General features: G+C 44.8%; 1 protein-coding gene across 1 annotated transcript in view; it reads left to right on the top strand.

Moving 5' to 3' along the window:
- The window catches only part of LOC102447998 (sodium channel protein type 5 subunit alpha-like), a 36,584-nt gene that overhangs the window by 5,141 nt on the left and 7,686 nt on the right, over nucleotides 1-23,757 (top strand). Inside the window, exons 3-10 of the mRNA XM_089776019.1 lie at nucleotides 1,341-1,457; nucleotides 2,558-2,686; nucleotides 5,552-5,643; nucleotides 10,117-10,338; nucleotides 17,099-17,162; nucleotides 18,624-18,765; nucleotides 19,649-19,846; nucleotides 21,985-22,167. Of these exons, the coding sequence (XP_089632145.1) occupies nucleotides 1,341-1,457; nucleotides 2,558-2,686; nucleotides 5,552-5,643; nucleotides 10,117-10,338; nucleotides 17,099-17,162; nucleotides 18,624-18,765; nucleotides 19,649-19,846; nucleotides 21,985-22,167 (1,147 nt within the window). The remainder of the gene's footprint in view (nucleotides 1-1,340; nucleotides 1,458-2,557; nucleotides 2,687-5,551; nucleotides 5,644-10,116; nucleotides 10,339-17,098; nucleotides 17,163-18,623; nucleotides 18,766-19,648; nucleotides 19,847-21,984; nucleotides 22,168-23,757) is intronic.

Raw genomic sequence — 23,757 nt, 5'->3', positions numbered from 1 at the left:
TACAAAGGGTGAAAAATGGTAGAAGGAGAGCATTGCGGCTGAATTCCCCAACCTGGCACTTCAAGTGTAGGTTAGCAAAATAAAAACACTGTCTGATCCTGTCTCTGCAGTTTCCGGAGACAAAAAAGTTTTCCTGATTTCAGTTTCCCCTGAAATCCATTGGTACTGCCACCACCAAGTGTACAAATCCTCTTTTCCAGGGAAGAAATTACTTGGAATTTTTTCCTTGAGGGCAACCCCCCAAGGAGTTGAAAAAAACCAAGCAAGACTACCCTCAGAAAGAACAATGAAACTGTGTGCTCTCTGGTAATGTGTCTGAAGCCAGGCATGTAAGTTTAAGGACATGAAAGATCAACCAGTACTTGAACTCCATTTTTATGATTAAAACAAGACTATGGTTGCATGCATAGTAAATGACTTGGCGTTAAAAGCCCTGAACTGAAGCCAAAGCTCAGGGATTCTCCCTGGGATTACTTCTTCGTTACAGGAGAGAAAAAAAGAAAAATTAACCAGCTCAGACATAATTTCCAAACCCCAAAAATGAAAACAATAAATCTCATGGACTACCTAGACTTTTTGCTACTTGGACATTCTGATGAACCCAGGGAATCTATTTGGGGAGAGCTCATTTCTTCCCTCTGTAGCTGGAGAAGATCCCAGTCTCTTTCTTTCTTTAACAAAGGAGACTGCTGCCCTCAGTTTGAAATTTTTTAGCTGCATTGGGTCAATGCCCAAAGCTTCCTTCTTCTTATGCAGAGTAACTTAAAGTTAGCTTACCCCTTTCCTTGCTCTCCAGGTAAATTTAGGCTCTCCTTTGCAGCTTCCATTCATGACAGAGGGTAGTACCAAGCAATAATACTTTCCATGCATCTTCTTGAACAAACTATTCTTGGGTGAGGAACAATGATTTTCTGGCTCAAGCATTGAACTGGGACAATCACATCTGGGTTCATTTCACATCTGTCAATTATACGAGCATGTCATTTGAGCCCAGAAATGCAAACTTATTTAGGTTCCTAATTTCTATTGAAGTCTTAATATCATTGTGGATCTGGCTCTTTGTCTTCCTATATAAAAGCGGAGGATAAAAATCAATCCTGATTGATTTCTTATTTGTTTAGACTGAGCTATTTGGGGGTAAAGATGGTCTCTTATTAAGTTTTAAACATAATGCCTACTGCTTGAGTGGACTGTGGTCTAACATCAACATGATAACATACAAATGGAACTGTTAATTATGTCCTAGAAAACAAAAGATATATCAGCAGTGGCTTAAACACTTTTTGTATTAGCACATTGTTCTGATTAAACTGTAATGTTTTTACCTTAACTCCTCCTACATTGTTCACAGTTTTCATTATGTGCACTATTTTAGCCAATTGTGTTTTCATGGCTATTTCTGAGACTCCTAAGAATTCTAAGTTATTTGCATCTTCTTTATGGAAAAAATATGTTGAGTAAGTATTTATATAGGAATTGTTCCCTTATTTTCTAATTCTTCAGAATTACTGCTTTGTGGATAAAAAGCCAGCTTCTGTTTTCATTTCCTAGACTGTAAATCCAGAAGCTTCAGAAGGGTAGATGAGTTAGTCAATAACTGGAAAAATTTATAAAACAATGAATAGTCTTGCAGCACCTTACAGACTAACAAAACATTTAGATGGTATCATGAACTTTCACGGGCACAATCAATTTCTGCATTCAGCTGAGGCAGTGGGTTGTGCCCACAAAAGCTCATCATACCATCTAAATGTTTTGTTAGTTTCTAAGGTGTTGTAAATCCAGAGTAACTCTTTGGAGTCACTCTGGATTTTCAGTGGGGTAAAAAAGCAGAATCCACCATTTAGTGCCAAAAAAGTGCTAAATTCTTTTCATTATCTTTTGTCCACATTTAATTTATTGGAATCCTAAAATCATCTCTTAATTTTTACACATTTTTACTGAGGCAAGTCTCCAATCAATGCCATGGTTGCTGAAGGCTTTTTCTATACTGCAACTTGAATGACAACATTTTGTCATTCACAGGCCTTTCCCCTAAAAGACAAAAGTTCTGCTGCCGCAAGAGGCAGTGTGAATGGCTTGTTGTCAGCAGTTAGCTTTTTTCAACATTCTTTAAAGAAAATTCTACGAGATGCACAAAGTGAACATACAATGCATTAAACAGCCATTTTGGAAACTAGAACGGTTGACAACGTGGAATATTGTCAAAAAATTCAAATTGATGGTGATTTAAGATGTCCAACCTGAGACACTTCAAAATTTTAGCAAACAAAAATTTGTCAGAGGTAAGCAAGTATACTGCAGGCACCAATGCTTCTAGCCACATGAAGATTGTTGGCAGCTAATAGCTCAAGTTAACTATAGGAGTTAAGTCCTAATCCAATGCCCACTGAACTCAATGTGTGTGGGGGGAGGGATTCCATTTCTTTAATTTGGGGGCACTGGATCAAGTTCTTGGGTCAAAGAGATAGCACAAAGTGAGTAAACTGGACGCGCCATATAACCTCCTCCATTAATGGCTAATGGTCTCACATTTCTTGGATACTTTACTCTCCAGGTACATTTTCACTGGCATTTACACTTTTGAATTATTGATAAAAATATTGGCAAGCGGATTGTGTCTGAATGAATTCACTTTCCTTCGAGATCCATGGAATTGGTTGGATTTCAGTGTGATTATTATGGCGTAAGTAAGAACATATACATTTTAAAGAGCTATCATGCAGCTAATTTATTTTTGCTTGTGTTTATTTTCCCTAGAACTTCTCACTGAAGTGTTATATTGTGACCTTAAGACACAACATCGTAAGGAGTGATAATTGTATTTAGGGCTCCTGCAGTCCCTTCTTTGAATGGTATATGGCAGGGGTTCCCAAACTTTTTGACACGGGGACCAGTAAATCCATTCACAAGCTTTTGGAGGACTGGTAACATTCATTTGCATATTTGCATATTCATTAAGCAAAAGATGAATATTCAAATAAGTTGTTTCTGGTCCTCCCAAAGCCCCCAGTGCTAGCGTTAGCAAAGCTTTTGATACAGTCACCCACAATATTCTTGCCAGCAAGTTAAGGGAATATGGATTGGATAAATGGACTGTAAGATGGAAAGAAAGCTGGCTATTTCAGGGTTTCCCAAACTTTTTACTTTAGTTGGAAACCATTTTTTTCAGTACTGTTTTTTTGCAGCCCAAAAATATAAATGCATATACAAAAAAGCATTAAAAATGAATAAATTTTCAGTGTTTCACCCAGCTGCATCCTCCGCCCAGCCTGGGCCAGGGCTTGGGGACCTGGTGCTGCATGGGCACTCCAGGAGGTGGGAGCAGGAGCAGATTGGGGGTAGAGTATCTGGCTAGAAGGGAGGGTGCAAGGAGGGGTAAGGTTGCCAGGTGTCCAGTTTCATACTGGATAGTCCGGTATTTGAGGGTTTTGTCCGGGAAACAAATTGAGAAAATACCAGACATATAAAATGTCTGGTGTTTTCTAATTAGGTAAGTTTTATTATTATTAGGTGTATCAGTCCTTAGCTGCGAATTGCCTGGCTGGTAGATGTGCTCATGCTGCGTGAGTCTACCAGCAACTACTCGAGGGAGAGTATGGGGGAGGGGGGCAAAATGGAATCCTGCTCCCCCCCCCTTCTCCTCCCAATCTCCCCAGTCCAGCCCTGCTTCTGATGGCCGGTTCCCCCCCACCCCCCACCGATCTCCCCTGGTCAGCCCCGCTCCCCCGATGACCCCCCCCGACCAGCCCCACTGCCCCTGTCCAGCCCTGCTTCTGGCAGCTAGTTTTCTCGTTCTCCTCCTCCCGATCTCCCCCGTCCAGCCCCCTACCCCCCACCCCATCCCCTGGCCAGCCTGCTGCCCCCGTCCAGCCCTGCTTCTGGAGGGTGGTTTTCCAATCTTCCTCCTCCCGATCTCCCCCAGCCAACCCCCTTGCCCCCCGTCCGGCCCTGGTTCTGCCGCCCGCCCTCCCTGATCTCCGCCGGACATTCCTGCTGCCCCCAACCCTGCTTCCGCCAGCTGCCCACCTGCCAGCCCCGATCTCCGCGGAACAACCCCGCTGCCCCCAACCCTGCTTCCGCTGGCTGCCTGCTCCCCCCACCCATCTCCGCAGGATAGCCCTGCTGCCCCCAACCCTGCTTCCCGGTGGCCGGTTCCCCTTGAAAGTAGGAATAAGAGATCCTCCGGAAAAGGGCTTTATTCCGGAGGATCGCGCCAGTCTAGACGCTTTTTTCCGGCTTTTCCCCAAGCCGGAAAAAAAGCGGCGGTCATGTTTATTTAAATCCCACGGGGGATATTTAAATCCCCCGCGGATTTCCCTATTCTGACTTACCTGCTTTGCATGACTTTTCCGGAATTAGGGGCCAGTCTAGACGTAGCCTCATTGTGTGAGAAATAAGGGAAGTTGCATGAAGAGTGCTCTATTTCAAAATAAGTGCTGTGTGGATGCTCCCTATTTCAAAATAAGCTATTTCGAAAGAAGATACGCAATTGACGTAGCTCAATTTGTGTAGCTTATTTTGAGTTAAGTCCCGCAGTGTAGACAGACTCCATGGCTGTGTCTACACTGGCATGAATTTCCGGAACTGCTTACAACGGAATACTATTCCATTTTCAATTTTTCCGTAAAAGGAGCGTCTACATTGGCAGGCTGCTTTTCCGGAAAAGCCCTTTTTCCGGAAAAGCGTTTGTGGCCAATGTAGACGCGCTTTTCCGGAAAAGAGCCCCGATCGCCATTTTCGCGATCAGGGCTTTTTTCCGGAAAAGACTACTGGGCTGTCTACACTGGCCCTTTTCCGGAACAGTGTTCCGGAATAAGGACTTATGCCCGAGCGGGAGCAGAATAGTTTTTCCGGAATAGCGGCTGATTTTCTACAGTAGAGCGTCATTGCTTTTCCGGAAATTCAAGGGCTAGTGTAGACAGCTCGCAGCTTATTCCGGAAAAGCGGCTGATTTTCCGGAATAAGTGGCCAGTGTAAACACAGCCTATGTGTTTGTGTGAGAGAACTAGAAGGTGTCAGAGCCATTTTGTGAATCAGTCTGTTTGATCTGCACTCTGGAAATAGAAGAGACTGCTATAGGTTAGAATTACTTAATTTACTTATAGTGGGGAGAATTGATATTTTTTTTCAGGGAGAGACTGTGATAGAAAGGGAAATGATAGATGTATTGTGGCCTGGGGAGGAAGTATACTTTGAAATATTACTTGGGAATTTGATTAAAAAAATGTTCTCTCCTTCCTCTGGCCAAAATATTTTTAATAATAATTTTAATAATTGATGTGGGTTTTTGGTTTCATTATAAGTTCATTGTATTATAGGATGTTGGCACCATTCATAACCAAGCACTAACTTGTAAGTATATGCTATTTGAAATAATCAGGAACTGGATCCTTGATAAATAATACTCAGGATGAGCCCTTGACATTAGATTTGTTAAGGCTCAAGATATTATATGCTCAGAAGGGCTAGCAATTAAGAAAAGTTGTATAAAATATTTTGACTGTTCATGCAATTCAATAGGATATTTTGTCATGTCTTGATTTTACAGATATGTAGGGGAGTTTAGTGATCTAGGCAATGTTTCGGTCCTTCGTACATTCAGAGTTCTGAGAGCTTTAAAAACAATTTCAATACTCCCAGGTAAGAAGCCCAGGTTTTTGAATGTTTTCTGCTAACTACAAGTGATTTTCTCCTCCAACCATTTCATTGGTTTGCAGGTGTTTTTGCCTTTAAAAAAAAATTGAGTGACTTTCAGTGTTACATCTACAAATTCAGTTGTTTTTGTATGTGGTGTCTCCAGATTCTTCACCTAGTCAGAATAATTTAAGCATTGGAAACAATCTGCCATTTTATTTATTTTGATTGTTCATCTCTGTGAGCCTGTTGTTTACCTTATACAAGATCTCTTATACAGAAGGCTGTTCTTATTGTCATTATTTATTATTGCTTTGACTGTTCAATGTCCATAATAACTCATCAGACATAATTTATGATTATGATTAATATGTATTAGAATTCATTAATAATGTATCATTAATATTTATCATTGTTGGGTCATGCCCTATTCAGTTTTTACTCATTCTTAATTAGGCAAATTGATAAGGTGTTAGCTGGTTAACAACCGTATACAAATTAAAAAGGGTCGATGTATTTGGTCCATTGGTCTCTTTCTGGTCTCTTTTGTGTTATTTTTCTATGGGTATGTCTACACTACAAAGTTAATTCAAAATAACAGCCGTTATTGGTGGTCTATTGCAGAGATCGTGGACCTCATTGAGGTTTGAGGGGAGGCCTCCAATGACCACAATCTCCGCACTAGGCCAGGAATGTGGCTGTCTACAGCCACATGGCTGCCAGCTTGGCCACCAGAGGCCATATGCACAGCCAGGAGCAGGTGCGCAGGAAAATTAAAGAACTGCGGCAGGCCTATGCCAGGGCCTCCCAACCAGGGACTGACCTGGAGGACTGCCCGCACTTTGAGGCCCTGGGCCACATCCGGTGGGGCGTCAGACAGTTCGTGCCCTCCTGGTTGTCATTGACCCCAGGGCAGAGGGCCCTGCCCCTGACACAGGGGAAGAGGAGGAACAGGAGGATGATGGCAGCCAGGAGCCTGCAGGGAGCGTGCCCTGCACCCAGGATCCCCAAGCCAAACCGGAGAGCCCGTCAGCAGCCTCATCCAAGGCCGGGGAGGCCTCCACATGTGAGTGACATCATGGTCCCCTTATGCAGGGCAGGGGGAGAAGGGGGAGCCCAGGGACTGTGCATGTCGGCCTTGACAACCACGGAGCAGGTGGCAACCTGTGCATCTGCCATGCCATCCAGGACATGTGGCCCCAGCTGGGTGCCATGCAGGGATCCTGGCCTGTTCCCCACACGTGTCTACCCGTCAAGGCACATGACAGGCTCCTGATCCCAGGGAGAGACACTGCACACTGCCCTCCCTCCAGATGCCCCCTCTACACAGAGGCAGGGCACATCTCCCTTCCCACCCCCCACACACTATAGGCAGCACAGGGGCTGGGGTGCAGTCCTAGGCCAGCTCACACTCCCGGGGATAGCAGGTGCAGAGACCTGCCGTCCTCACTTTGCAGAGGAGGGCTGGGTTTCACCCACTGTGTCCCCAGGGAGAACTGACCACTTCTCTTGTTTCACCGCAGCCGCAGCACCTGCGAGTGCAGGATGCACCACCCCGCCTGGACCATCCACCCGCACCCGGGCCAGCAAGCGCACCCACAACCTGGAGGAGTTCCAGAGGCAGCACCTGTGGTTGCAGGGATGGCAGGTCCACAGCCAGGAGCAGTGGGTGCAAGAAGACCTGCAGCTGCTGCAGGAGAACTTGCTGGAGCAGGGCCGTGCCCTCCGCGAGCACCTGCAGGCCCTGGCAGACCAATTGCTGCCTCCTGCTGCTCCACCCCCTGCGGCAACCCCAGATATCACTCCTCCTCCCACCCCTGCTCCCCTCCTGCTTCTTCCACACACACCCCCCGTCCCTCCTGCCCCACCCTCCATACTCACTCCCCCCCGGGAATGCCGAGGCCCCCGCACCCGCAGTTCTGCAAGACAGGAGGGCTGGCAAGACCCCCAACCCTGAGCTTCCCCTCCCTCTTCCTCCCCTCACCTCCCCCTTCCAGCTCCCTCCTCCCAGGTTCCCCCCTCCCCTCTTTCACTCTTAGTCCCCCCTCTCTCCACCCCAGTTCTGTTAAATAAAGAGATTTTTTTTGTGGCAACACAGGTATTTTTATTGTATATCAGGAAGGGGGGTTGGGAGGGAAAAGGGGAAGGAGGTGGGGGTGAAATGTAAGGCACAAGGCCCCAGTGGGGAATGCCAGGGGGACTTCAGTCCTCGTCTGCCTGGACGCTCTCTCGCAGGGCTTCCCGGATGTGGACAGCCCCCTGAAGGGCCTCCCGGCTGGCAGCCATGCGGGGCTGTGCGTACTGGCCAGCCAGACGGGCAGCCTCTGGCATCCAGGCTGACAGGAAAGCTTCCCCCTTCCTCTTGCATAAATTGTGGAGCACACAGCACGCTGCCACCATGTGCGGAATATTGTGCTGGGCGAGGTCGAGGCGGGTGAGGAGGCTCCTAAATCGTGCTTTCAGTTGGCCAAAGGCCCTCTCGACCACGATGCGGGCACTGATGAACCTGGCATTGAAGGCCTGCCGGGAGGGGCTGAGGTGTCCCGTGTACGGCTTCATCAGCCAGGGCTATAGGGGGTAGGCTGCATCCCCCACCAGGCACACTGGCATGTCCACGTCCCCGACCCTGATATGGCAGTCAGGGAAGAAAGTCCCAGCGTGCAGCCTCTGGCACACGGAAGAGTTGCAGTACACCCGCGTGTCATGTGCCTTGCCGGACCAGCCCACATTGATGTCCGTGAACTGGCCCCAGTGGTCAGACACAGCCTGCAGGACCACAGAGAAGTATTCCTTCCTGTTGATGAAGAGGGAGGCCTGGTGTTCTGGGGCATGGATGGGGATGTGCGTTCCGTCGATTGCCCCCTGCAGTTGGTGAAGCCCAGGGTGCCAAACCCCTGGATGACCATGTCCAGGTCACTGAGGCGGACGACTCTTGCAGAGCAGTACCCTATTGATGGCCTTCACCACCTGCAGAGAAGACACACAAAACCGAGGGTCACTGGGGTGCCCAGGTGGCTGGGAGTGTTTGTTCCCCGCCACTGCCCTGCGCCTCACTCCCAGGAGCAACTCCCACTGCAATCCTGGCCACCGTGGGCTATCTGTAGCATGGCCGGGACAGACCGAACCTCCCTGGGAGGGCACTTACACCACCTCCCCCCCCCCGTTTTCTCTGAGGCAGCCCATGTCCTCCTTGCAGCCCCCCCTCCTGGCCCAGTGGCCGGTGAGTGCCGTACCAGCATTGGCACCGCTTCGACGGTGGATCTCCCCACGACGAACTGGTTCACCACAGATCAGTAGCTATCCAGCGTGGAGTTCTTCCAGAGGGCGATGGCCACCCGCTTGTGGAGGGGAATGGTGGGCCTCATGCATGTGTCCCATTGCCGCAGAGCAGGGGCTAGCCACTTGCAGAGCTCCAGGAAGGTGCCCTTCTTCATCCTGAAGTTCTGGGTCCACTGTTGGTCTCCCCAGTGCTCCAGGACGATGTGGTCCCACCAGTTGCTTCTGGTATCCAGACGCCAGATGTGGTGTGGCACACTGGAATCCGGGCGCCGCTCCTCCAGGGCCCCCAGGACGGGCAGGGGGAAGGTCAAGGGGCTGGCCTGCAGCAGAAAGTGCCAGGCAGCCTCCAGCAATTGCTGCCAGGCTTGCAGCAAGATGTTCAACATGAGCACCAGAGTGCCCAGGGGCGGCTCTGGCTCCATGGTGCCGAGTGCTGCGGTGTCCCACATAAGAGCGAACGAAGCAGGTGAAGAGGAAAACGCTTTGCTGTCCCTCAGCGAGGTAGGCAAGCAAGCAGGAAAGCTGAGAACTGGCAATCCGAGGGGGTCCCTTTAAGCATGAGCCTCAGATAGCCTCAGACAGCAGCCACACGAAACAACTACTGATCTGATGCCCTGCTGGAACCGGTTTCAGCTGCCCTTAAATGCGACCCAGCATCCAATCAGCGTGGACGCATTATTTCGAAATAGTAAAAAGCTATTTCGAATTAGTTTTTGTGTCTAGATGCGTTATTTCAAATTAGCTTATTTTGAATTAATTAATTTGAAATAAGTTAATTCGAAATAGCACTGTAGTGTAGACATACCCTATGTGTCTGCAGTGGTTACAGGTCCTCCCAAAGTAGCATCATTGCACATTTAATTAGCAGGATATTTATTCCCTTTTCTAGATTATAGAAGTCAGATTATTGCTGCGCGGATGAGGGTGCAGTTCATGCAGTAAGGACAAAAGGAGCCTTATTCCTTCATGTACTTCATGCTCCCTGCAAAAGGATTAGGGACAATTGTTAGGGGAAAATTTCTTTTCTTATTTTGATAATTTTTGTTTCATTTGGATGATGTTTGAACTGAACAGATACATGCTACACTGGTCAAATAACTATGAACGTGTGGCTACAATAGGTTGTTTTGACTTTCAGAAAGAATGATACATGTATTTCAACTTTTTAGTTCTTATATTCCCAAATGTTATCTTCCCTAGGACTGAAAGTCATTGTCGGTGCACTCCTCCAGTCCATTAAGAAACTTGCTGATGTGATGATCCTGACTGTTTTCTGCTTGAGTGTGTTTGCTCTCATAGGCCTCCAGCTGTTTAAGGGCAATTTGAAACATAAATGTGTCAGGAATTTTAATTCCACGAATGGAACTATTTATTTGGATGAAAAGAAATGGGGCTCCTTTGATGAGTTTATTCATGATTCAGGTAAGTTGTCTTCTTTTTTCTTTTTAAGATAGTTTATTTATTGGTGATAGTCAATATAGATATTCATACCTGAACTGCAAATTATGTTGAAAATACAGATGAACTTCTACCACAGAAAAAATGTTACCCTTTAAAATGCCAGAAAGGTTTGCAAAGGTCCAGGGATGATTTCAGCTATTGGTCCCACAATTCCTTTTTTTTCCCCAGCTAAACCATTACTGGAAGCTGTTTACAAAGTTTTCACTAATAGTCTTCTGTGCTTCCCAGGATGAAATGTGCATTAGCTCACTTTCTGACATAATTTCCAGAAGATTGGTCTTGTACAGTAAACTAAGCAGTTATACACATACAGTTTTCTGTCCATTTAAGAAGTCTGTAGATATCTATGTTTTGATGTGGACCATGAAGAGTACGTCTACACAGCAGCGTTATTTCGGAATAACGTCTGTTATTCTGAAATAACTATGTGAGCATCTATACAGCTAGTCCGTTATTTCAAAATAATTTCAAAATAATGGGTGGCTTATTGCAGTGTTTGTAAACCTCATTCCATGAGGAATAATGCTTCTTTCAAAATAGCTATTTTGGAATAGCAGTAGTGTGGACGTTCCACTGCTGCTATTTCGAAATAGCTCCTCCCCCAGTACTTCCTGGGCTTCTAAATTGAGGTAGCTCATCCATATTAGAGGAACCTGCTTGGACCAATTTCCAGGCTTTCCTGTAGTGTCGATGCGCTATTTCAAAATAAGCTATTTTGGAGTATTTCTTCCAGAATAGCTTATTCCAAAATAATCGTGCAGTGTAGACATAGCTAAACTAAATGTTCAGCTAAAATGTGTGTTTTCCTTATAAATAAGCTGTATATCTCTTTTTTCCATATGTGTATCTTGAGTATAATTACTGCTGAAAAGATGGATGAGTAGAACAGATATCTGAAAACACAACACAGGATTGTTAGAGGAAAGAAAAAAATAGGTGCATCAATGGAAGAAATAACTTTATGATTTCAAACTACTTATCCCTCTTTTTTTTCTTTTAGTTTTTATACACATTAACTTTGCTATGTTGCACATCATTCATATTTCACTGTAGGATACACATTTGTGGTTCATAGTGTAGCCCCTCTTGTGAGATGTGACTCTCACATCCCCCAGGACACTTGCTACTCAAAGTGATTTCTCCCCTCTTTTGCCTGGGTTGGTCCCGGGCTCTTTACTGTGATGCCTGTTACCTCCACTGAAGGTGACTCTTCATTGTGCCCAGGGCACAAAGGGTGTTGTCTTTTGGAAAACTGACTAATGCTATACATGGGCAAGGAGTATAAAATCCACTACATAATGACAAAAGAAAGCACTTCTACAGAAACTAAAGAAATGAAACGATACACCCAGAAATAACAATACAACAAAGGGGGTCTTTATTGGAGCAGAAAAATGGCATCCAGGAAAGGAAAGCCTTGGGGTTGTGTAAACTAATTAAAGAACTAACACATTTCACATCTGCCAGCATTCACTACTCTGTGGGGTCTTGGCCTGCCTTTGGTAGCCAGTGCTAAGTTAGGTCACTGACACTCTACATCCTGATTGGCACAAGGCTGGAACTTCCTGAAACCAGGATCTACAGCACATAGCCCTTTAATTTCCTGGCTTATGAGTGGGAGTTAATCAGAGACTTCTTGAGCTGTTATACTTCTTTTTCAGCTCCTTGGCCTCCCTACAGTTCTTCCCTTTTGATGTATGTTACACTTGGGTCATTTTGTGTTATATTAAAATAAATTGTCATTTGGGGGGATAGCACAATTTTTGGGCCAAGAGCCGGGCAAAGTAGCCAAAGTCTATCCTAGGTCCAGTACTATTCAATATTTTCATTAACAGTTTGGATATTGAAATCGAGAGTTTGCTTATAAAATTTGCAGATGACACCAACCTGGGAGAAGTTGCTTGCAGTTTAGTTGACAGAATTAGAATTCAAAATGAAAATAGCAAATTGGAGAATTGCACGAAATCTGTAAGATGCAGATTAAGTGAAAAGTATGATACTTAGGAAGAAAAATGAACAAATACAAAATGGGAAATATCTGGGTAAGCGGGGGGTTGAGGAGATCACACTGAATATAAGACAGCAGTGTGAAGATATTCCAAATGTCAACTGTCATTCTGGATGTATTAAAAGGTGTATTGTATGTAAACCATATAAGGGAATTGTCCTGCTGTTTTTGACAGTGATAAGGTCTCTATTGGAGTGTTGTGTCCATTTTTGGATACCACACTTTAAAAGAGATGTAAGCCAATTGGAGAGTGCAGAGGAGATAGAAAATACGATCTATAAGGAAAGACTGAAAGAACTGGGCATGTTTGATCTAGAGAAGAGAAAGCTGAGGAGAGGATGTGATAAGTCTTCAAATATGCAAAGGACTTCACATTGAGGATGGTAATCAATTGTTTTCCATGTCCACAGAACATAGGACAAAGAATTAATCTGCTTAGTTTTCAACAATGGAGGTTCAGGTTAGATATTACAAAAAACATTCTAAATATAAGGATAGTTAAGCAGTGGAATAGACTTCTTGGGAAGTTTGTGGAATCCCCATCTTTGGAATTTTTTAAAGAACAGGTTAGATTAGAGGTTCTCAAAGTGCACTGTGTTAGAAGGGCATGGAGGAACATTTGGGGGGAGGAGTGTAGAGGGGGGTGCAGTGGAACCCTGGCCGGCCCTCATGGGGGGCAAGAAAGGAGCACCATCCAGCTACACCCCACCCCAGCTCTTTCTTGGCACTGGCTCCTGGCTCCAACCCTAACTGGGGCTCCACTCATACTAGTGGCTACACCCACCAGTGTCAACCCTGGCTGGGTGCTTTGTTCCCAGCTGTGCCCCCCCCCCCCCAGCCTTGGTCCCCAGCCAGAGCTCTGTTCCTGACCCTGGACCCAAACCTACTTTCTGCTACAGCCACAGCCTCAGCCCCTTTACCCTGTCCATATCCTCCCCCATAGAGCAGCTCTCCTGCTCCTAGTCCTGGCTACTAAGGGGGGGTACGTCTACACTACAGCGCTAGTTCGAACTAACTTAGTTCGAATTAGTTAATTCGAACTAAGCTAGTTCGAACTAGCGCATCTAGAACTAAAAACTAGTTCGAACTAGCGTTTTGCTAGTTCGAACTAGTAAGTCCACATTGAGTGGACTCTGAACAGGGCTTAATGATGGCCGGAAGCAGTGCCGGCAGGGCATAAAAGGAGGACTTAGAGCATGGAGATGCTGTCTCAGGCTAGCCGAGGGCTGCGCTTAAAGGGTCCCGACCCCCACCCCGGACACACAGTTCTAAGGGGTGCCCCGCTTGCAAAGAAGTTCTGGCATGGAGTGCCCTGAGTGCCCACACTGGGCACATCACACCACTCGGCCATCAGCCCGGCTGCACTTGCCGCAGGCTGCCATCTGGGGAGAGGGAGTAATTGGGGGGCTGCAGGAGAGCTTCCACCCCCAGAAGCCCGCAGAGCCAGCCCAGTCCTCCCCATCGGGGGCTCGTACCCCATTCCTCCCTCACCTCCTTCCACTTGCCCTTCCCTAGCCCCCCTTCTTATTGATGTACAAAATAAAGATAACGTTTCTTCCAACATTGACTCTGTCTTTATTGAAAAAAACTGGGGGACACTGGGAAAAGGAGGTGGGAGAGGGGAAGAGAAAGGCTGGGAGAGGGGAGGGCAACTAACATGATCAGGGGTTGGGAACAGGTCCCAGATGAAGAGAGGCTACAGAGACTGGGACTGTTCAGCTTAGAAAAGAGGAGACGGAGGGGGGACAGGATAGAGGTCTCTAAAAGCAGGGGTTGGGTGGAGAGGGTGCATTCAGAAAAGTTCTTCCTGAGTTCCCATAAAGAAGGACTAGAGGACACCAAAGGAAAGGAATGGGTAGCAGGCTTGAAACTAGTAAGAGAAAGTTGTTGTTCTTGACAAAGCAAATAGTTAACCTGTGGAACTCCTTGCTGCAGGAGGCTGTGAAGGCTACAACTAGAACAGAGTTGAAAGGGAAGTGAGATAAAGTGATGGAGGTTGGGTCCATGGAGTCCTATTAGCCAGAGGGTAGGAGTGGTATCCCTGCCCAAAGTTTGTGGAAGGCTGGAGAGGGATGGCACGAGACAAATGGCTTGGTCATTGTCTTCGGTCCATCCCCTCCAGGGTCCCTAGGGTTGGCCGCTGTTGGCAGACAGGCTACTGGGCTAGATGGACCTTTGGTCTGACCCAGTACGGCCATTGTAAGCTCAGGGCTCAGTGTCGGGGGTCTCAGTGGACCCCCTTGATTTTCATGCACACCTGGTCCTGGGTGGCCAGGCTGGCAGCTCTCCTGCCCTAGACTGCCACTTTCCTGTGCCTAGTGCGGAGATCGTGGACGAGGTCCACGATGTCCGCACTAGCCCAGGAAGGTGCCCGCCTCTTGCGGTCCAGGGCAAGCTCCCGGGAGCCGCCAGCCTGGTCCCGGCAAGAGGGGGTGGGCTGGGGGGCATCGGGTGGGTGGCTCTGTGCCGTGCCAGGTGCAGGGTCTGCTAGCTGGGTGCTGGCAGGCTTGCACCTGGCACGGGCACCGTAGCCAGCCCGTGCCCCTTTAAGGGGTCCGGGGCCGGGAGGGGGGCATAGAGTTTCCCTGGTGTTGGCCAGAGTGGCCACCAGGGAAACCTGGGGAGGGCTAGCCTCCCACTAGTTCGAACTAAAGGGCTACACAGCCCTTAGTTCGAACTAGCTAGTTCGAACTAGGCGTTAGTCCTCGTAAAATGAGGTTTACCTAGTTCGAACTAAGCGCTCCACTAGTTCGATTCAAATTCGAACTAGCGGAGCGCTAGTGTAGCACCTATTAAAGTTAGTTCGAACTAACGTCCGTTAGTTCGAACTAACTTTGTAGTGTAGACATACCCGGGGTGACATAGTCAGGGCAAAGGAAGCATGACCCTGATAGGTTTGGGGTCCACTTGGTGAGACAAACTCATGCCAGGGCTGGTCTCTGTGATGCCTCAGATGACATCACTGGATCGTCAACCAACAGAGGAGCTTCCTGAGCAGTTACAACCTCAGACTGAAGATTTATAGGCATCTCTGACTATTTTGTCCTTATTTTCAAATGAGGTAGTGATCCCCTGTATTTTACCTCATCTGGATAACTACATGAACTTCCAAGAACTGCTAAAGCTGATAGCTGAGACCTTCCAAATTCCATTAGAAGAGATACAGGAGTTTCCACAGAAATTGCTGCACATTCTTCATACCATAATGTTGAAGTTTGTGGCACTTCCATTAAAGAGACTTCATTGGACCATGTCAGAAAGATTTGGCAAACCCTTATATTGATCACTTTCACCTCAAAGAAAAGTGACAAAAGGTATCACAGGCCGCCTGTTGAGAGCAGAATACCTGTACACAAATCCAGTGCTTGTCTTTTGGGTGGCGTGGCAGAAAATGAGAAACAGAGAAGGCCAACCAAGAATGAATGCTTATGAAAAAGAAGCAAAATGACTAGATTTAATTGCGGTGAGGAGTCCTGTGGCACCTTATAAACTAGTTAGATTTAATTGGTCATTAGTGTTACTCATCTGCCAGTTTAAAATTCAAAATTTCGAAGTGTCAGAAATCATTAGCATATTATGCTCTTCTAAACTAAAATAAATATATGGATTTTGTTGATAAACTGCAAAAATAAATTAGGGAGGTATTTAAATTTTTATTTTTGGAAGGATAGCCAATTGCTAGAATGTCTGTACAGGCATCTGTGGAAATTGCTAAGTCGGCTTCATGACCTATGGTAGCATAACAGAATATCTTCCATTTGCAGTTCAGACCTTTTCAATGTTAAAACCAACCATACGCTCCAAAAATTGAAATGTCCCTAAACCACACTTTGCATTCTCGTAGTTTATTCATCTGCAACTACACCCACTGATGGGGTGGGGTAAAAGGGGCAACTGTCCTGAGGCCTGGTGATTCAAAAGGGGCTGGGACTCCCATCAGTCATTGCTGATGGGTTGGTGTGGGGAAGAGGGAGTGCGGTAAGGCATGCTCCTGCAGTGCTGAGGTCTTGCTCCCCTCAGCCCCGTCCCTTACAGAAGTGTGGAGCCAGCCCCTCTATGCCTTGAATTGGGGCCTGGCAGATCTGTCAGCTTCTCTGTCTGCAACCAAAAGAAAACAAAGGAGACTTTGTAGCTATTCTAAACAGAGAACATTACATGCATTTTCTGTCACAAGAGAAAAACTCCATAAAAAGAGGAAGTGTTTCCAAAGAGAAGAGTGTCTGCATCAGTCACCTTTCTGTTCTACCCTGAATCTACAAACAAGCAACTGTTTTGTCAGGTTGGTCAAGATTTGCACCACAACCATATTGATAGCTGTAGACTCCTTTCCCCTTCCATTTGGGAACCGTTTACACCCTTCCCAAAGTGGTAGGATTCTCTAACACAATGCTGGAGTCTGAAGATTGTCATACAATCCCATTCTGCAGGTGCCTCTCAGCTCCTTCTCGTGCCTTTTAGGGACCTCTCTCATGAGAGACTATTATAGCAGGAACTAAAAACCCTTCTGTCTTTTTGAGTAGTAGAAGAAGAAAAGTTTCTGCTCCAATTAGTACCTCAAACTTACCTCCACAGGTAAATAAAGTGTCTGGCATCCCACCAGGGTTAACCCTGGCAAACTGTGTCCAGCCCATGGGCCACTTGTTGCTCATTGTTGATCCAGGACGTACATGTTAAAATTAGTCTGAGTGTATTATGCCTTCATTTTTCTTGTAGAAAATTATTTCAAGAAGAATGACACTACAGATTTCTTATTGTGTGGCAACAGCTCAGATGCTGGGTAAGTGCAGTTAACCTTTCTTTGTCCTGACCTTTTAAATTTGTTTCAGTTATTTTTTGGTTTATCTCAGCCCATCAGTGACTAACATGAAAGGCAAATCTCACATACGTAAAGACAATAATAACGGGATCAAGAATAATTAAAATATAACAAATAATAAGAGAGTTTAATGAATGACAGAGGATAGAGTTTGAACCCATGATTTCCTTACTAGGAAATTCTTCCTAGGCCTTTTGGCATGTTTTCTTTCAATTACTTTAACTTTATTCTCAGAAATGTATTTAATATGCTTCCACTTAGTGAATTAAATTTAAAAAGAATGAGGTGGAGAAGGAAGTAGAGTCAGAGTAATCTGCAAGTGGGCCACAAGACATTTTGCTGATGTAAGCTGCTCGTAGGCATGGCCACCACAGCTCCAAGTGGCCTTGGTTCACAATTCTCAGCCAATGAAAGCCGTGGGAAGCAGTGGCCAGCATGTGCCTTTGGCCCGCGCTGTTTCCAGCTGCTCCCATTTGCCAGGAATAGCAAACTGCAGCCACTCGGAGCTGATGGTGGGGACATGCCTACAGAAAGTCTCACAGCCCACCTGCAGATTACCCAGAGAGGCTGAATATTGCCCACCACTGTTCTTATAATCAGACAGAGTATTGTTAGAATTACTGTTAAACTGGACACTCTGACATGTACAGTTGCAACCCTTCCACTTAAAAAAACCTTTAGAATTAGCAATCGTTTCATTAACAGTTAGCAAAATCACAAACACTCTGCTGAGCAAGATAGAGAGAGATAATACAAAATGAGATCTGAGCATCCATAAATTCATACCATCCTTTGCAAAAGCACCTGATTTTAGTCATTCTCATCATGATTGTCATCCTGACATCTCCCAAGGTATGCAGACTAGGAAACAGCTTTTATAATGTGCTACATTGACGCCACTATGCCTTATGCATATTCAGACAGCCTCTTTCCTGAGGGACAGTAGGTCAGAGTCCAGAGATAACCTCAGTTCACAGTGTAAAAGGCAGAGATAGGTCCTCTAAACAGTTACTCTACTACCAGTTCTCCAAATGATTTCAATCAAACTATGGATACGTGTAACTGCAGAACTGAGGCTTAAGAGAAAGTACACTGAAAGAAGCAAAGGAAGTGTTAATTTACAATGTGAAATATTATTTTGTATATAGATAATATTAACATATATCATAGGGCATGTGTTTTTGTATTGCTCTCTCAACCCTTCTACCGTATGTCCGTCTTTCCCACCAAAATATTGTAGAGGTGTGGAAGACTTTTACTTAGCATGAGTTAGTGTTTGCAGATCTCATGGAAGAAGTGAGTTCCTATGTTTGAGTTGTAATATAACTGAAGGTATAATTTGAGTTTTCACAAAAACTGAAACTATTTGCCTTTAAAGTTGAACATTTAAAGCGTTCATCGCTTTTTATTAAACATCTTTAGCTCCTGTCCAGATAAATATGTGTGTCTCAAAGTTGGGGAAAATCCAGATAATGGCTACACCAGTTTTGATACGTTTGGCTGGGCCTTTCTTTCTTTGTTCCGCCTGATGACACAAGATTATTGGGAGCGTCTGTATCAACAGGTATCATATTTACTTAATTCAAATATTAAATAAAACAGTAATGTAGCTGGATAATGTGTAAAGAAAAAAGAGATAAGGAGGTTTAAAATGTACTGATGGGTGCAAGTCACAGAATAAGTGGATTATCTTGTGCACATCCCATTAGCTGGGAGTACTGCAGCTAATTCACTATCTAAGTTTCTGATTGTTTTAATTAAGAATATTGACAATGAAATTGAACATCATGGCAAACACTTAATAGCTTGTGTGTGATGGGTCAATAATTGCAAAGCAGAAGATTTTATTAGACTGAAGGAAAGATTCTAAACAGGGTACATATCCCCTAAAAGGGGGACCACAAGGAACTGGAAGTGATAACATAACACAGAACTTTTCACCTCTTAGTCTGACTGACACACTCTTCCTATTTGATGGCTGTTTGGCAAGGGCATAGGCTCTTTGTTCCATGGTGTTTGCCAGACTTTCTGTGAGGGGGCAACATAATGCTTCCTCATTCCTTTAAACTAACCCGAATGTTCTAGGGTATGCAGTGTAACCGAAGGGGTTTGAAATGTCACTGTGCACTGATCCAGTAGCACAACAGAGCCTCCCCCGCAGAAGTGCAGCTCCCTTTCTGTTGAGCTGAGCTGAGCTGAGTACTGTCCACCATCAGGAAGGTCATTGAAGCTCATTAAGGGGGTATAGGAAGTGGGAAAGGAAGCACATAGGCTGTGTGGATTTAAAGGGGTTTTTTTAAGTATTTTTAAATACACCTTAAAATAATATTTACTACTTTCATATAGTGCTTTACATCTCCAATGTACTTTATAAGCATTAACTAATCTAATTAAATGAGAAGTGTCATTTCAGACTCCTTACTTTAGTGCGTTCTTTATGCTTACAGACACTCAGAGCTTCTGGGAAGATCTACATTCTCTTTTTTATGCTGGTCATCTTTGTGGGCTCATTTTATCTGGTCAACTTGATCCTGGCTGTAGTGACCATGGCATATGAAGAGCAGAACAAAGCTACTATTGCTGAAACTGAGGCAAAGGAAAAGAAGTTTCGGGAAGCCATGGAACTGCTGAAAAAAGAGAAAGAGGTCCATGAACTATTCCCTTGTTAATGTTCGGCACTTTCCACTTGCAATATGTAATATCTGTAGTGTAATTTATCAGTCTTCCATTATCTTTGAGTGTGTATATACAATGACCCTATGGTCACTGATGAGATCAGGTACTGGCTATTATCTTATTCAGAGTTATCACACTGTTTTCTAGAGCAAATATAAATGGTTCCTCATTTGTTGGTAAATACTAAGTGTGAGTAGTGAACAGAGAAATGCAATATTAGTTCATGGTACTGTAAGCAAAATAATATTATAAAAGCTGACAGGGCTAACATTCCATCAGCCTAAAGTTTCAATAGGGACACATGAATATTTGTTTTACTCTTAGGCTGTGTCTAAACTGGCAAGTTTTCCCGCAAAAGCACCTGCTTTTGCGGAAAAACTTGCCAGCTGTCTACACTGGCTGCTTGAATTTCCGCAAGAACACTGACTTCCTACTGTCTGAAATCAGTGCTTTTTGCGGAAATACTGTGCTGCTCCCGTTTGGGCAAAAGTCCTTTTGCGCAAAGCTTTTGCGCAAAAGGGCCAGTGTAGACAGCTCAGATTTGTTTTGCACAAAAAAGCCCCGATCACGAAAATGGCGATCGGGGCTTTTTTGCGCAAAAGCGCGTCTAGATTGGCACAGACGCTTTTCCGCAAAAAGTGCTTTTGCGGAAAAGCGTCCGTGACAATCTAGACGCTCTTTTCCGCAAATGCTTTTAATGGAAAACTTTTCCGTTAAAAGCATTTGCAGAAAATCATGCCAGTCTAGACTTAGCCTTTGTCTTTTGGCCTATTTGTGTGGGTAGACTAGGTATTGAAACATACAACAACTCTTTTCTTTGACTCCTTTAGAGTTTGATCTAAAGCCAAGTGGAGTCAATTAAAAGACTCCAATTGACTTCAATGGATCAAGTTCCTAGAGAGCGGAGGGATGGGGAATTGAATATCTGAAATACCACTAAAAACACAGATGGGAGCAATGACCACATACTACTGTGTGACTGTAGTCCTGAAGATAGCCCACAAAGCAACTGTGATTCTCAGTGTTTAAGTCTCCATTTTGGGAAATGGATAGATGTGCTACTATTTGAATTTTAAACTGATTCTGCACAGTCTGTAATATACACATAGAAAGATAGGAGTTAAGTGATATGAATGATCCAAAGTTTTATATTTTGTCTCTGACAGAAGGAACATATATTATCACAGAAACACTGCATGTAACCAATTGTTCAATGTTCTATATGGAGTGGGAAATCCTAATATCTTCAATGATCAGCTTGCATTAGAAGCATGAAGTTAGTATTTTAACAATCAATATGAAATGATCATTCTTAACAAGAATTCTAGAGCACAGCAGTACTTTCCATTAGGATGTGTTTACACAACAAGGGTATTTTAATTTGAATGGCTCTGGTGAGGAGCTATTTCGAAATAGCAGCAGTTGTGCATCCAGACACACCCTATTTTGAAACAGGCATCATTCCTCATGAAATGAGGGTTTATTGTTCTGGAATAAGAAGCCTGTTATTTCAAAATAATTTTAAAATAATGGGTTTGCTGTGTGGATACTTACCTTGTTGTTTCAAAATAATGTGCGCTATTTCAAAATAATGCTGTAGTGTAGATGTGCCCTTACTGAGGGTATGTCTACACTACCACCCTAGCTCGAACTAGGCTGGTTAATGTAGTCATTCGAAGTTGCAAATGAAGCCCGGGATTTAAATATCCCGGGCTTCATTTGCATCTTGCTGTGTGCCGCCATTTTTAAATTCCCATTAGTGCAGACTCCGTGCCCGCGGCTACATGCAGCACGGAGTAGGTAGTTCGAATTAGGCTTTCTAGATCCACGAGGAGTAACGGTAGTTCAAATTAGAAAGCCTAATTCGAACTACCTACTCCATGTCGCGTGTAGCCGCGGGCATGGAGTCCGCACTAACGGGGATTTAAAAATGCCGGCGCCCAGCAAGATGCAAATGAAGATGATATTTAAATCCCGGGCTTCATTTGCAACTTCGAATGACTACATTAACCACCCTAGTTCGAACTAGGGTGTAGTGTAGAAATACCCTGATATCCTAATTCTGTATCTAGAGTAACGGCTATGTTTTTTGTGTGCTTACTTTTAGGCATTGGCTGCTAAACGAAATGATACCATGTCACTTTGCTCCTTTGAAATGTCACCTTTATCCTCCAAAGAAGTTAAAGACAGAAGCAATAGGAGACATAAAAATAAGTCCTTAGGGATAGAAGATTATAGAGAAGAACAAAAAGGTCCCAGTTCACAGTCCAGCGGCAGTCAACAAAACTTGGTAATTATTTATCTAAATCTGCAATCCTTATAGTGTCAGTTTTAGAACAGAAATTGTTAAAAAGCACAAACAAAACCCATTAAGAAATAGAATATTGTATTAATAGATACAAGCTAGCATCTGTTTCTTTGGTTTTTAAAACAAAATCTCCTTTCAGCTGAGAGAGGAGACAACATTTCAATGCAAAAGGAAAACTTTTGAGAAAGTTCCATATAAATGAATGCCAAGATATAAGAGTGAGGTGTCAACATGCATTGAAGCATTTTGCTATAACAAAAATATTTTCATGAGCATTTGGAATATGTGTAGATTAAAATATGTTAACATCCCGTGTAATATTGGAAAATTTTAAAAACTACATTGGAACTGGAACTTAATTAACATTCCATAACAGACTTTTGCACCAGTGCAGCTAAGCTGCGTCTGGTGAAGATGCTATGTGTTGATGGGAGAGGGCTCTCCTGTCAGCATAATTACTCCACCTTTCTGAGGAATCTCTGAATAACTTTTAATATTGGACTTACAGACCTTATGTGACTGATTGAGGTACAGGTTGGACCTCCCTTGGTCCAGCACCCTTGAGACTCGAGTGGTTCTGAACCAGAGAGTTTGCTGGACCAGGAAGGTCAATGGTCCTCCACTGGCTGCTGGCCCTGCTCCCAGAATCCCCTCTGGGCCCTGAAACCACTCCTGGCTGCCAGTCCTGGCCACTGGCCTCTCCTCCTGGTACATCAGGGCTCCCAGCCATTGGTCTCCCTGCCACTGGGGCTGCAGCTTCCCAGCCCTGGCCACTGTAGCTTCCTGACTGCTGCTGGCGCTTCCTATCACTAACCTGTCTGGGACATCCCAGCTGTCAGTCCTGCTCCAGGGGCTTTCCAGCCTTGGACTTTCCAGCCACTTCTGTCCCCTCTTCTTCCAGCACAGCTTGGGCCTCCCAGCTGCCAGACTCCCAGCTGGCCCCTACTCCCAGCTGGCCCCTGCTCCCAGCTGCAAAGGCTCTGCGCCAGCAACATCCAACTCCAAACTAGAGCTGGCCAAAATTTTAGACAATGTGAAAATAAATATTTCAAAATTTGGTTTGATGTGAACCAAACTTATTTTTCAAAATTTCCCATACATTGGAAATTGTCAAATTCTTGCTTCGGAAATACTGACACTTGGTATTTTCAAAATGACAGATATGTCCTGGCATGATACATGTAAATTTCAGTCTGCAGTTGCCAGGGTTCCACAGTCAGTGTTCCCTTTAAGCTGAGTAATTGGGTGGCTGCCCAGGAGAGATTCAAATGCTGCCCAGCTGATTAGCAGAGCACCCATGACTGGAAGCAGCTGGCAGCATGTGTTTGTAATGGTGGTGCACATCTGCACATGCCTTGGTGCATATAGCAAAATGTATTCTGCACATGGATGGAAAAAATTAGAGGGAACACTGTCCTTAGTTCATGTGAACTGATCCAGCCAGGGACATCAAGGCTTCTAGACTTCTAGACTGTCTGACTCTCAGGGATGATAGCACACTAAGTTTTTGGATTTGTACAGCCTGTTGGCTAGTTGGTACAGGACTCTAGAAGCCCTGAGGTCCTTCCAGGG

The sequence above is a fragment of the Pelodiscus sinensis genome, chromosome 2 (genome assembly GCF_052426305.1).
Source record: "Pelodiscus sinensis isolate ZL-2025 chromosome 2, ASM5242630v1, whole genome shotgun sequence".
Lineage (NCBI taxonomy): Eukaryota > Metazoa > Chordata > Testudines > Trionychidae > Pelodiscus > Pelodiscus sinensis.
This window is presented reverse-complemented; position numbering and strand designations above follow the sequence as displayed.